Source organism: Amblyomma maculatum, chromosome 7 (genome assembly GCF_055883805.1).
Source record: "Amblyomma maculatum isolate TAMU_Amacu chromosome 7, ASM5588380v1, whole genome shotgun sequence".
Classification (NCBI taxonomy): Eukaryota; Metazoa; Arthropoda; class Arachnida; order Ixodida; family Ixodidae; genus Amblyomma; species Amblyomma maculatum.
Window position 1 is genome coordinate 107663375 of NC_139350.1, and position 14245 is coordinate 107677619.

Sequence of the window (14245 nt, forward strand, 5' to 3'; positions counted from 1 at the left end):
TTTTTTTTTCAGCAGCTAAGTTACTGAACAAGCTGCAGCTATATGGCTTAACTTGGGTGTACGTTAATGAGTAGCCAATGTACCCTTCTAATTCAAATATATGCTACTTTGGGATACTTACCTGGCCACAATGGGCCCTTAGAGCCTAGGTCTTCATAAGATGTTCAGGAAAGTTTTCGCCCGTGACATCTCAGCTAAGTATAGACAACAATGGTGCAATAGTTTCTTGACAGGAAAGTGTCACCTACTATGCTCAAACTTAAATTTCTGTGGGAAAGCCAATCCACATGAGCTTGGAGCCATGATCAGGGCAGCACCACAAGTATTTAGCATTTTGCTTGCTTTTAGCCCCAAAGTTATGATGGATGAGACATCATACGCTACCCTTGTAGTGTTTAAATTCACAGCCACTGATGCAAAAGTTCAGCATGGTACTTGGACTAAGCTGCGCAGGGACTTATATATGTGCACATTGGGCCTACCACGCAAAAAAGGAGGCTCGTGTTTGAACACTCCTTTGCTGCATGAATGTTCAAATCCATCACGTGCTAGCACCTTTCAACCTGTTCAAGGAAGAGCTACATGCATTATGGCGGCATGCATGCATGCACCATGCTTCATGCCCCACTGCACTGGAGTTCCTGAAGGCAACAATTTTCTTGATCAGATGACGTAAGCAGATACTAGAACAATGTTTGCATCAGTTAATCAGCAACAGAAGACAAATGCAGGCCAAGTCGTTCTGTTGCGGGCCACCATTTCATCACAGGCTGTCGAACAAGCCTGCCAAGCCTCAAACTTGCCCCCGAAAAAGTGGCACTTCATGAAACTACTATGCATGCACAGGCGCGCAAGAACGTAGAACACAAAATCCGAGGCAGAGCAAGTCCACCTGTCGGTCATGCCAGCCCCATGTCGATGCATCGGGGTAAAGAGCAGCACTGAAGCATGGCTGCTTCTGTGCTGCTCACACAATGTCAATCCTAATGTCAGCAAGTCATCCAGCTCCAACCGAGACTTCCATCAACCTACAGTATTGTCAGAGAAGAGCAATTTGCAACCCTCGCCTTACCATCCCCATTAGCTTAGTTGGCGGAGCAGCTGCCCTGGACATGTGGTGGTTTGAACCCCAAAACAGGACTTTTTTTTTTTTTTTTTTTTTTTTTTTTCAGCAGCTAAGTTACTGAACAAGCTGCAGCTATATGGCTTAACTTGGGTGTACGTTAATGAGTAGCCAATATACCCTTCTAATTCAAATGTATGCTACTTTGGGATACTTACCTGGCCACAATGGGCCCTTAGAGCCTAGGTCTTCATAAGATGTTCAGGAAAGTTTTCGCCCGTGACATCTCAGCTAAGTATAGACAACAATGGTGCAATAGTTTCTTGACAGGAAAGTGTCACCTACTATGCTCAATTCGTTTACAGTTCAAGTGAAAAAGCAATTTTGCTGCCATCGTTGCTACACACCGCCGACGAATGTTGCACAAACTTTCATATGTCATTTCCCTACGTAAACAGTGTCAAAGGAAGCCATGGGCGGCATAGAAGACTCAAGTCTGACTTTTTTATGCGCATTTGTCAGAGGTGCACATAAGAAAGCCAGATTAGATGGTACAAAAGAATAAGGTTAAATGAAAAGCATGACTAGAAAAAATAAGCATCACCCTACCTGCCACCTCGGTTTGTGTTCGGACAATCCGGAATAGCAAGCCACACCCCTCTGCCTTCATTTACTGTAACAGCTAAATCATGAATTTAAAAAATGAAAAAAAAAAAAAAAGCAGACTACAATACGAAAGAAAGACGCACATCAAGTACCACCCTAGCCACTTACTGAACCCCTGCTTCTGCTGCTGGTGATCATGAGGAAGGTCACAAGGAGAGAAGCCACACACTTGGATGTTCATCTCCACAAGTGTAACATCCCTTATAACAGCATGAACAAGTGCAAGGCAGCACTGACAGAGGCCAACTTACAGGAACTAGCCAGCCATTCTCCATTTGGGCTAAACTTGACTGAGGAAACCGCTTTGGTGTGGCCAGCCAAGGTGAACTTGAGGGTGTAGCTGGGTTTCTGAAAGGAGCAGAACATCTCCATGCATTACATGACACCTTTACACATTTACCTTTACATGGTACACAAAGAGCAAAATACACTTCTCCTGACTAGGATGAGAATTTACTCTTCCCTGGCTAAAGAAACCATGAAAAGTTGAAGAACCTTATGGGTGTTCATCACAATGCACTAACATTATTTATGATGTAGCCATGTTACTGCTTTGTCACTGTCTCAGAATACAATCATAAAAAAGAATAGGCTAATTGTGTCAACACACTTTATTAGGAGTATGTAGAGCTTCAATGTCTTAGTACGCAGGAAGCAAAAAGCAGGCACACCACAATGAATGCCACAGCAAGACTGCCAACCAGCAAGTGAGCATAGCACACCGTGTGGCACACAAGCTTGGCAGAACAGTAACCACACACCAAACAGAACAGCAGAACGTTTTTCTGCACCCATTCAAAATATAATGGTACTGAAGCATGCAAAACAAGCCACTAAATGCGTGCACGAGTTGCCAATTCCCATCCATTACTAGATGGTTCACGGGGCTACAATTACTACCAGTGAATAGTGCTACTTCCAGGGGTGGGATGACCAAAAACAGCTTTTGGAGCAGCTCTTGGGGCAAGAATATAATAATTTTGTACCAGCAACACCAACGTTTTGGAGCAACTTGACAGCATACTGAGGTCAAACCTTCATTAAAATCAAAGGCATCTGCTACCCTTTTCGTGATGCAATGCAGTAGATGTGGAGGCTGCCTACAAATGACCCCGTCACGTTTTGAGGATACTTCATTGCACGGAGTAAGAACGGTACGTGACCACAAACAGTTTCAGCGTACTGCAAGAAGATGCAAGTGAAGGGAGTATGCGTAGGTGTTAGCACACATGATGCCAGCACCAAATAAAAATAAGACTAGTGACATGCGACCCCTTCATGGATCACTGCCTTGTCGTGGTGGAGGGGTTTGCGAAACTCAATGAAGTCGTGAGCTCTGCTGTGTAGGGCCACCCAAGATAGACAGGTCATGGCAGAGAGTTCTGACAAAATGTGATTCACTGGAGAAGGTAATGGCAACCCACTCCAGTATTTCCTGCCAAGAAAACCCTATGACCAGTCACAATAGCATTAATGATATGGCGCCGGAAGATGAGCCCCCCAGGTTAGAAGGCGTCCCATATGTTACTGGGGATGAACAAAGGGCGATTCCTAGTAGCTCCAGGACGAATGAAGCGGCTGGGCTAAAGCCAAAAGGACGCTCAGTTGTGGATGTGTCTGGAAGCGACCAGAAAATCCGATGTTGCAAGGAGATATATCACATAGCAACATGGAATGTAAGATCTATGACGCAAGGTAAACTGGATGTCGTCAAGCGAGAAATGGACAAATTGAACATTGATATCTTGGGTATCAGCGAGCTCAAGTGGACCAGAATGGGAGAATTTAATTCAGGCGACCATTATGTCTTTTATTGTGGGCACGAATCCAGGAGAAGGAATGGGGTCGCTCTCATAATAAACAGAAGAATGGACAAAGCAGTACTAGGGTACAACCCCAAAAACGACCGAATGATTTCACTTCAGATCCAAGGTCACCTTTTCAACATAACAGTTATCCAAGTCTATGCACCAACCACTACTGCTGAAGAAGCTGACGTTAAGAGATTTTATGCTGACCTGCAATGCCTTTTAGACCGCACTCCACCATCAGACGTCCTTTTTTTCTCATAGGAGACTGGAAAGCTAAGGTGAGGAGTGAAAGAATATCCGGAATTACAGGCAAGTTCGGTCTTTGTAAGCCAAATGAAGTTGGGCAGAGGCTAGTAGAGTTTTGTCAAGAAAACAACCTGACCATAGCGAATACTCATTTTCAACAGCACAAGAGGCTCCTGTACACATAGACTTCACCGGACGGTCTGTACAGGAATCAGATTGATTATATTCTTTGCCGGCAGAGATGGAGAAGCGCTATACAAGCAGTAAAAACAAGGCCTGGGGCCGATTGTGGCACCGATCATCAGCTTCTTCTTGCCAAATTTAAGCTTCGATTGAGGAAAACGCAGAAAGTTAGAAGGCCTTTCAGGTATGATCTGGATCAAATTCCATCAGAATATGCTGTGGAAGTGAGGAATCGATTTCAAGAATTAGATCTAGAAGACAGAGAGCCTGAAGAGATGTGGACTGATGTTTGTGATATAATACAAGAAGTTGCTACTAAGGTAGTTCCAAAGCAAAAGAAATGCAAGAAAGCAAACCGGTTATCTGAAGAGGCTTTGCAAATAGCTGAGGAAAGCAGGATGGCAAAAGTTATGGGGGAAAGAGAAAGATACAAGGTTCTCAATGCAGATTTTCAGAAAATAGCAAGAGATAAGAATGCCTTCTTGAACACACAGTGCCAAGCAGTTAAGGACAACAGCCAATTGAGGAACACAAGAGCTCTGTATTAGACAATCATAGATATCAAAGGAATCTTCTGTGCTAAGCTGGCTGTGATAAAGGACAAACGAGACAGGGACCTCACTGAAGCCTCAGAGATAAAGAAGAGGTGGCAGGAATACATACAAGAACTGTACAAGAAGGACCCGCATGCGCAAACCCAACATAAGAGGGTTGTGATTACTGATCTCGAGCCGGGCATCCTGATGAGTGAAGTTGAATGGGCCTTAGCCAGCCTTGCTAAGAACAAAGCTAGCAGAATTGATGGCATTCCAGCTGAGTTGCTTCAAAACCTCAACCATGACGACGCTGTTAACGTTCTGTGTACATTATGTCAGCAAATTTGGACAACCCTGCAGTGGCCACAGGATTGGAGGAGGTCAGTTTACATCCCCATTCCAAAGAAAGGCAGTGCCAAAGATTGTTCCAACTACCGCACGATCGCGCTTATTTCGCATGCTAGCAAGGTGATGTTGAAAATCCTCCAAGGTAGGCTGCAGCAGTATGTGGAGCGGGAGCTTTTGGATGTGCAAGCTGGGTTTCGCAAGGGCAGTGGTACTAGAGACCAGATTGCCAACCTTCGCTGGATCATGGAAAAAGCAAGAGAGTTCCAGAAACCCATCTACTTCTGCTTTATTGATTATGCGAAAGCGTTTGATTGCGTACATCACAGCAGATTGTGGCAAGCTCTCCAAGAGATGGGAGTTCCAATTCCCCTCATCTGTCTCCTCAGGAACCTGTATGAAGGGCAAGAGGCCACAGACAGAACTGGACATGGTCTTACTGATTGGTTTCCGATTTAGAAAGGAGTGAGACAAGGATGCATACTGTCGCCCTGCCTATTTAACCTATATGCTGAGTGCATCATGAGGAAGGCCGGTCTGGATGAGTCTTCAGCTGGAATGAAGATTGCTGGGAAACGTATCAACAACCTTAGATATGCGGATGATACCATTTTAATGGCAGAAAGTTAAGTGGAACTCAAGAGACTTCTGATGCGCGCACAAGAAGAGAGTGAAAAGTTTGGGCTTAAATTGAACATTAAAAAGACAAAGATCATGGCATCTTGCCCTATCACGTCCTGGAGCATCAAGGGACAAGAAGTGAAAGCTGTGACAGATTTTCTCTTCTTGGGCTCCAAGATTACCCCGGAAGGAAACTGCAGCCATAAAATTAGGAGACGCCTGCTTCTGGGAAAGAGAGCCATGGCTAGCCTTGACTGCCTAGTAAAGTGCAGAGACATTACACTGCCAACCAAGATCCGTATAACTCGTGCTATGGTCTTTCCAGTTGTGATGTATGAATGCGAAAGTTGGACTGTGAAGAAGGCTGACCGCCAAAGAATGGCAGAGACTCCTGAGAGTTCCTTGGACGGCCAGAAGATCAAATCAGTCAATATTGCCGACCATAAACCCTGACTGCTCATTGGAGGGTCAATTTCTAAAGTTTAAGCTCAGCTACTTTGGTCATCTGATGAGAAGAAAGGAGTCGCTGGAGAAAGATTTGATGTTGGGAAAGGTTGAGGGTCACCGGAGAAGGGGTAGGCAGCGAACACGATGGTTAGATGGCATCCTCAAGGCGCTGCAGATGAAGTTATGTGATGTTAGGAAGATAGTGAGAGACCGGAAAGCGTGGCGTGATTTGGTCCATAGGGTCACGAAGAGTCGGACACGACTGAACGACTGAACTGGAGTGACATGCAAAGCAGCGTTCAAAACAGCACGACTGGCCGACGCGTGCAACTGATCACAGCTGCGGGAAACCAAAACTATGCCACTGAGATGTACTTTGGAAGTGAGGGGCTCCAGTCGTCGTCGCGCCTACCATAACATGCACTAGTGCCTGCGCACCACCGCTCCACTAAATTCAGATTTGGGAGGAATAAAAATCCTTCAACCAAGTTCCACGAATGTTACCCATAGGTTGCATCTGCAGTTGCTGCTGCCGCTTCGATTTTCACTAGCTTACGCACTTGGTAAGCTTCTGGGCAATGGACTAGGATGGTTTCTCATCTGATGGTCTTGGTAGCCTGTCTGGTAGAGCTGAGGTTTCTGTCTTTAAAGAGACGGCGTATATGCATGAAGTATTAACCTAGGTTAAATGAAGAAGCGGTACAGATGGAACTTCATGAAGGTGATGATGCTTACTGCACAGCGTGAGAGCGCGTTGCAGTTTTACCCGAGGCATGATCAACAGCGGTGATAGCATAGGGCTCCGATGCCTGGGCATGACTACGTTTGCTGCACAGACTACAGTTCAAGGTCACAGTTGCGCCATCCACTCACCTTGAGATTTGTGCATGGGAGAAGTAAAGCTAACGCTCTAATATTGATGAATGCTAGCCACGCGGGCCATACCGCAATGCTCCCAACACCCCACCACAGTCCACGTTAACTGGTGTGAGCTTGCCCTGTTCACAATAATGAGCGCCTCATACCAGGCTCATATGGCGCTAGACTACACTCCTAGTCCAAATTAATGAGGGCCAAAATTATAAATTTTTGCCAACTTCAATAGTATTAAAGCAGTCAGTCAGCATGAAGCGACCGCAGGAGTGCATGCGTACATGCTTTGTCCATTCCGCGATGTTACCAAGATGTGTTCTACAGGTTCTGCGACTCTCGTGGCAGTGATAAAAAATGATCGCAATATGGCACCCATTTGCTTCCTTCATCGTGCATTATCACTCCTTGATAGTGTGCTGCACTGCATTACAATCCACTGTCTGGTGCCGCCGCGCCAGCTCTTAAAGCCATCTAAGCATTGCTTCCTTGCCAAACTAGCATTACCACACACGTTGATTCCACGAAATATGAGCCAGTTTAACTGGTGCGATAGTTGTGAAACGATGAAACAAGTAAACACCGTATGGAATCTGTTATGAATGGCCGCGAGCTCAGACACACAAAAAATCATGCAAGTTCTGAAAATTCACATTTAGCGACCAAATACAATAAATGTGGTGTGAATGGCTTAGCAATCACTATCACATGCCATTTTTAATGTTCTGACACCCCTGGAAGCAGCGACATACAGGGAAGAATAAAATGTGTTGCGCTTGCCTGGCCTTTTTTGCGGAAGCTGGCACAATTTTGGTCATTTTGATGTTTTTGGTGCAGCATAACACAGAAAATTGTATTAGCATTAAAATGACACAGCTGTTCCACCCCAGCACTTCAAAGAAGCCAAAGTGATGCAGCTCTACGCGACGCGTGCTCATTTCAGCCAGCCACGTCAGGGTCAGCCAGTAAGCTTTACACTCCTGGAAAAAGCCTCCTTTCTGTGAACTTCAATACACAATAGCAGTCTCTGCTTGGATGGCACCAGCCTGCAATGCAACACCTTAATACATGGCAAGTGTCCTAACCCTACTTATGTCCACTCTTTAAGCAAAATGGAGGGGCCAAACTTTATAGCTAACAAGAAAAAAGAATGCTAAATATTGTGAACGACACGGCCAAACAGTCTATGCTGCAGAACCCCTTGGATAAGGCTCCCTATAGACTGAGCATTCACAACTCTGTCTCTGTAAACACGCGACACCCTCTCCCCACAAAATACACCTCGCTAGTGGCAGTATCTCGCTGCAGCTGAGCAGTAGCAGGGCAGCAAAACTCTTATGACATGCAGGCTGCTCTCAGACCGTTCTCTCAATGAGAATATGATGTGTGGCAAGAGCACTTGCGCACTGCCCTCTGAGGCTACAGGACGTGGGAGGATGCTCACAAGCTTGGCTGCTGCCGAGGGGTCCCCAGGCTTGGAACCCCCCAAACCAGATGTACCGGGCTGCGCCGTGGTGTGCTGAACTTGGGTGCCACTCTGGATCTGAGAAGCAGCACATTGTACGCACAATCAACGACTGAAACAATCCACAAAGGAAACCTAAGCAGGCCGTTTTAAGGGCGCTGCCACAGAGCACCTGAGCTCCATCAACTGCATTTTAATGAAGCATTTACACGACACAACCATCACAAAATAAAAATAATTATTTCTTTTTTACTCACACAGACCTTTCCATTACACCTACCTTACCTGTTCGAGCAGAAAATATCTGCGCATGAAGATAGTGTTTGGACTTCATCTAAACACTGGCATCAATAATGGCACAATATTACATCGCAAGATGCAGCATGCAGAATGCAAAAGAAGCAACAAACACCAATGATGCACTGTGCCGTGGTGCAAGCCTGCCCAGGTCAGCTGGGGCCACACCTGAAGGCCACTGCTATGATGTCTCACTGGATGGTGCAGGGGTAATAGCAATGTGCACTTCTTCCATGGGCTCTATGAGCCAGCAGAATGCCTAGCTCAGTTCTCAAGCTGGCTCAGTTCTCTGGGGTCCATGTTAGGCCAAAAGAGCCCTAGACCAGTAAGCGTGTGTTCCACAGGTTAGCTAGCCACAGTGAGAGGTAGCAAAGAGGGCTTATTGGTTGCCACTAGCAACTAGGCAGCGTATGCTGCACAGCTTTTTCCAACACAAAAGTTAGCCAGTGTTTTTTAATAGGCATGCATGTTGCAGTAGATCATGTCCAAAGCCTTTTTAAAAGACAAAGAGAAAAACACCCTCGCTATGCCAGGAAACATTTTGTCTTGGCCAGAATACAATGCCTTCAGCTCAGGCAGCATGAAAAAGCCAGGCATGCAGTTTGTTTAGCAATAACCAAAAATCCCAAGCTCCTCTCACTGTTTTACACTGATGCAACAGGTGACTTCACCTGCTGTGTTGGAGCACAGAAAATGCAAAACACCTCCCTGCAGGGCCCACACTCACAAAAAAAAAGAAAGAAGAAAGAAGAAGAAAAAAGATTCAAATGAGGGAACCTATCAGTAAGGGTGGAATAACGGGGAGTGAGCACGCATGCCCAGAATGAAATCGGCAATTACTTATTCCTCTAACTGATAGAGTCCCCCTATTTTAAAACTCGCTAATGCCAATTATACCTTTTTTTTTTTTTTTTTTTTTACAAAATTTAATTTGGCGGCATGATGCAGCCTAGAGACCCTAAAATTGCATGCTTTCTGTGCTGGATCACCAGGCCCACTTTTCAGCACCCAATGCCAAAACCAGTGAAGACACGCAACTTTACAATCTAGAAGTCTGAGCCCATGTGATTAAGCTCCTGCTGACACACAGATGTATGCCTTCCACAAAGAATTGCCTACAACGATAGCCCTGCACCATGGATGAACACGGAACTGCAGATTCCATTCCCAGCCAACAACGCCTACATTTATAGGCAGAGAAAAGGCAACAATTCCAGTGCACCAGGATTACTGCGTGCATTAAAGAACCGTACAAAAGCGTGACTAACCTACAGCAATCCCTTGCAGCATATCTCATATATGTTAAATGCTTAGACGAGACACAGGATTGAGAAGACAACATCAGAACTTCAATCAGTTTTTAAATGTGGTGCATTTCAACGAAAAACTATGCATTCATACAACTAAATCTAGTGGAAACGCTACTGTGGGTTACCCAGATATTCTTTGATCCATCTTTCTACTCACTTGCCTTATTTGACAAATGTATTTAAACACAGGTTTCCAGATTAAAAGCCCTTTTGTGAGTCTATACCCAAGCCTTACATGCCATCTTTGACACGTGGCGCACATTAACCATTTCAATGACCCCAGCTGTGCCCAGCGTGTCTCATTTGCCTGCCAGGTGATGCATCAGACAATAAAAACCTGAACAGGCACTGATCATGAACTATATCAATGAGCAGTATTAACGCTGTGCAGAGCTGAAGAATTTAGCACCTAGTGACAATGACGTCAGCATGAACTAGGACTCTTCAATATGCAGCGTGATGTGCAAGTTTCAGTGATATTCACTAAGGATGTAGGGTACTGATCACTCACAGCTGCTCATTAAAGGCACTGGCACATGCAGTGAGTCGATGCTGCATCACTAAGTGTGTTTCCGCAAGCACCCAGTGACTTAACACGGCACTTAAAAGCAACCAAAACAAACAGAACAATCAATTAGATTTGGTTTGGTTTGAGAGGTTTAACGTCCCAAAGCGACTAGGGCTATGAGAGAGGCCGTAGTAGAGGACTCCGGAAATTTCGACCGGCTGGGGCTCTTTAATGTGCACTGACATTAACTAACCTAACATTAACATTAACATTAACTCTAACCGGGATTCGATCCCGCATCCTTGGGAACAGTAGTCGAGCGCCGTAATCACTGCGACACCCCGGCGGGGTAATAATCAATTAGTCATTGCAGTTTTTCATTCCTGGTGCAACTAATGTATTAAAGCACAAACACACTCATTTATGGGAAAGTGAACAAAGGGACTGAACTCATGCTTTCCAATTTCTTTCTTCAACATGCAGACAACCAACACACAGACAGGCCTACAAGCAAAAAAAAAAAAAAATAGTTACTAGTTTAGCAAATAGAAAAGGCAATGCTGACATTCCTTCAGCACAAATCACCACCGGCGAATTTTTTCATGCAAGTCATCTGCAGTGCACCCAAGCAGTTTCTCGAGTGCAGATCACAAAATTTGTTACATTGTCATTCACTTCATCGTAGATTCCTTTTCAGGTAGATTGTCACGAGTTTTAATCTTCTAGCTGAAAAATTTTGAAATGCTGTTTTGCAAGCAATAAAGGTGCCATTTGCAACTCGGCAAACGTCAGAATGCCCGCGATACAATAGTGGTGCAGGCTATGTGCTTTTCTGCACCTCAGTCTAATACCTGTCTCAGAAAAAGGCCATAAAATCAATCTGTTATGTGGTGACACATCTGGGACCTGGTCATTACACAACTTTTTGGTCAAAAGGCCGAGTAACGCACTTCTAAAGCCACAAACATCATTTCGCCGGCGTCCGACACCTGAACGCGGAAGCTCGCACTTCTAAAGCCACGAACATTTTTTTTTTTTTTTTTTTTTTTCTGAAAGGGGCTCAGATCGGCTTCGGTCAAGCAGGACTCTCACAAGTGTGCACTATTAAATCGTAGTGCTATCATTGATGCCGGCGCCTCACACCTGAACGCGACGTCACGCCGAGGGGCCAAACTCTGATCTAAGCATTCTAATACCTGTCCCAGAAAAAGGCCATAAAATCGATCTGTTATGTGGTAACACACCTGGCACCTGGTTATTAAACAACTTTTTGGTCAAAAGGCCGAGTAACGCACTTCTAAAGGCACAAATATCCTTTCGCCGGCGTCCGACACCTGAACGCCAAAACTCGCACTTCTAAAGCCGCAAACATTTTTTTTTTTTTTCTTAAAGGGGCTCACATCGGCTCCGGTTAAGCAGGGCTCTCACAAATGTGCACTATTAAATCGTAGTGCCAACCTTGATGCCGGCGTCTGACAACTGAACGCGACTTCGCGCTCCCGGCGTCGGCGAGGGGTCAAAGAAACTGATCTAAGCATTTAAGCAACAACACTCTACGCGTGGGCAGCCCGAATCAGCTATATGCGCGTACGTGGAATGAGAAATGTACCCTTCCAAACGCAAAACCAAGGTACTTGTTTTCAAAGATGCACTAATTTGCGATCGCGGCGCCAGTAAGCTATGCAAGGACATGCTCGATGCAAAAAAATTCGGTTCGTCGCTATTTCATTGCCACTCATCCGTTCACGCAGTAAGCGATCAACTAAATGAACCGAGCGCAATTAAAGGCAATGCTCTGGTCAGCGATCGTAAACACATAGTACAGTTACAGACCCATGCTTTTGTCCTAGCAGCAGATCGTCGACCAGCCATGGCTTCTCCGACGCGTCAGTGAACGTGAACGATCTGCGTGGACTAGATCGAACTGTTCCTGAATTACCTACGTGGCCAGACCGAAAAGCTCCAAAGGAATCGCGAGTAAAAGAAAATGACGTTACATTTGGAAAACACCAACGGCGCGTGACGTTTGGCGCCACGGCCACCAAGCACAGACGCCTCATGAGTGCCGGAGACAGGCTATCAACCGTGCCTCCGGCGCCCAGAAAGGTTCTGACGGAGGTCTTGCGGCACTTACGAGTGGCGACGACTGCCCGAAGAAGGACTGCCCTTAGCAAGGACCAGGTGCTGAGCCTGCAGCTGCACTTATGAGGGCCAGGGGCAGACTGCAGAGCAAGACGCACACACGCACACACAGCGTCGCATCAAGGTTTGCGATCACATGGCAATCGCGTTCCAAGCATTGCCGTAAACTTGCTGTTAGTCCTCGGGTCCTCGGGTCGCGAAAATTTGCTGAAAGGAATAAGCCTAGCATAAAAACTTCCTTAGCACAAAGCGATCTTATCGCAAAGACGTATACAAATGCTACCACAGGAAACAGATTCGTCTAGAATAGTAAGCAGCCGCAGATGGCCACTAGCTCCCTTTTTTTTTCTTCCTCCACGGTGGTGCAACGGTCGCTAGAGCAGAAGTGTATCCGTCCGCACGCACGAAGCAGACGAAGAGGCGTAGCGGGAAATATGGCGCTGCGGTCGAATAACTAGCACGAAATAGAAATAGCTCTACTAATTCTACCATAGCTCTATTCTCTTGGTGTAGAATAAAAGCTAAATCATTTCGACAGATTCGCCCGTCTGGTTTCGTTGGTAACTATGTGAAGCTTGAAAATTATCCGACTATTATAACTTTTTTGTTTTTTAGAGAAACTCTACGTTTCGGAGCCGGCTCGGTTCCTTCCTTCGCCGGGCTTGTAACTTGTAACAATCGAGAGCTTCGATTATAATTTGTTATCGTTGATGAGCGCTAGAAAACATTGAACTTCGCTGACGCTCTTAGCCGCGCCTGAAGCTTTATATGATCCCAGAGTTCTCCATAATTATTCAACTCCCGACTCGACAGTGTTATACGTATGCTTTTAGGCAAGACTCGACCCGCTCCGCAGCCTACTTTACTCGGCCAAGACCATTTTACAACCCTCGGAGAAACCGGTTTGACTGGGCTGTTAAGGGGGGTGTCGTCAACTCTTTCCTTTGCTACGGAAGCAGCCCAGCGCCCAATATGGCAGCACCCTTCACCCTTCCGTAAAATCGTCGAAAACTATTTTTTTTTTTTTGCTCGACAAGCTTATTAGTGCATGGAGTTCATGCTGGGCTTATGCTGAGTAACGGTGCCGGCAGGTTGTTGTGCCCTTGGATAATGTTGTTGTTGTGGCAGTAGGAAAAAGGAAAAGAAAATGCACGGGCCTGCTACTGGCTCTGTAGCTGAGCCATCTCCGCTGCCTCGTGTGGACAGAAGAGAAAATAGAGAAGAAAGAAAAAGAAAAGGGAGAGAAAGACGCGCGTCGCAACAGCCGTCGTCCACCACCGAAGCGGTGGCGGGTGCAATGACGGCCTACAACAGATATAAATTCGGTGGCAGGCTACCCCCCGCCGAAAGCGGCGGTGACCTATACCTGTCCAAGCCACATCAGGGCCAGGAGCATGTCACCCTCCGTCGCCTCCCCCCCTTAGATAATGGCATATACCCACGAGTATGATTGGCCACACATATGTATGCATCAGGCATAAGTATCACACTGCGTGATGAAATGAGGATATATTAGGATAAACAAAAGCCCAGCTCGTTCGACGGAAATGCCGTGGGCGCTTTCCACTGCGCGTATGCAGTAACTATAACGACAACAGAAAAAAAAAAAGCATGGTGAAGGATTGTGCGGGCATGCGCGCACACAGCATGGATCACGCAAACGTCGCGCAAGCATTCTTGAAGCGGGGAGTGCACTCATTACGAGAAGCCCAGCGCATCGCTGCATGCGATGACG

At 45.9% G+C, this 14245-nt stretch overlaps 1 protein-coding gene across 1 annotated transcript in view; it reads right to left on the reverse strand.

The window, feature by feature from the left end:
* Window positions 1-12353, reverse strand: part of wds (WD repeat-containing protein wds) — a 44921-nt gene extending 32568 nt beyond the window's left edge. Inside the window, exons 1-3 of the mRNA XM_084609345.1 lie at window positions 12202-12353; window positions 8233-8331; window positions 1981-2077 (exon numbers count right to left, since the gene is read on the reverse strand). Coding sequence (XP_084465471.1) covers window positions 1981-2077; window positions 8233-8331; window positions 12202-12240 — 235 coding nt within the window. The 5' untranslated portion in view covers window positions 12241-12353. The remainder of the gene's footprint in view (window positions 1-1980; window positions 2078-8232; window positions 8332-12201) is intronic.
* Window positions 12354-14245: the final 1892 nt, after the last annotated feature.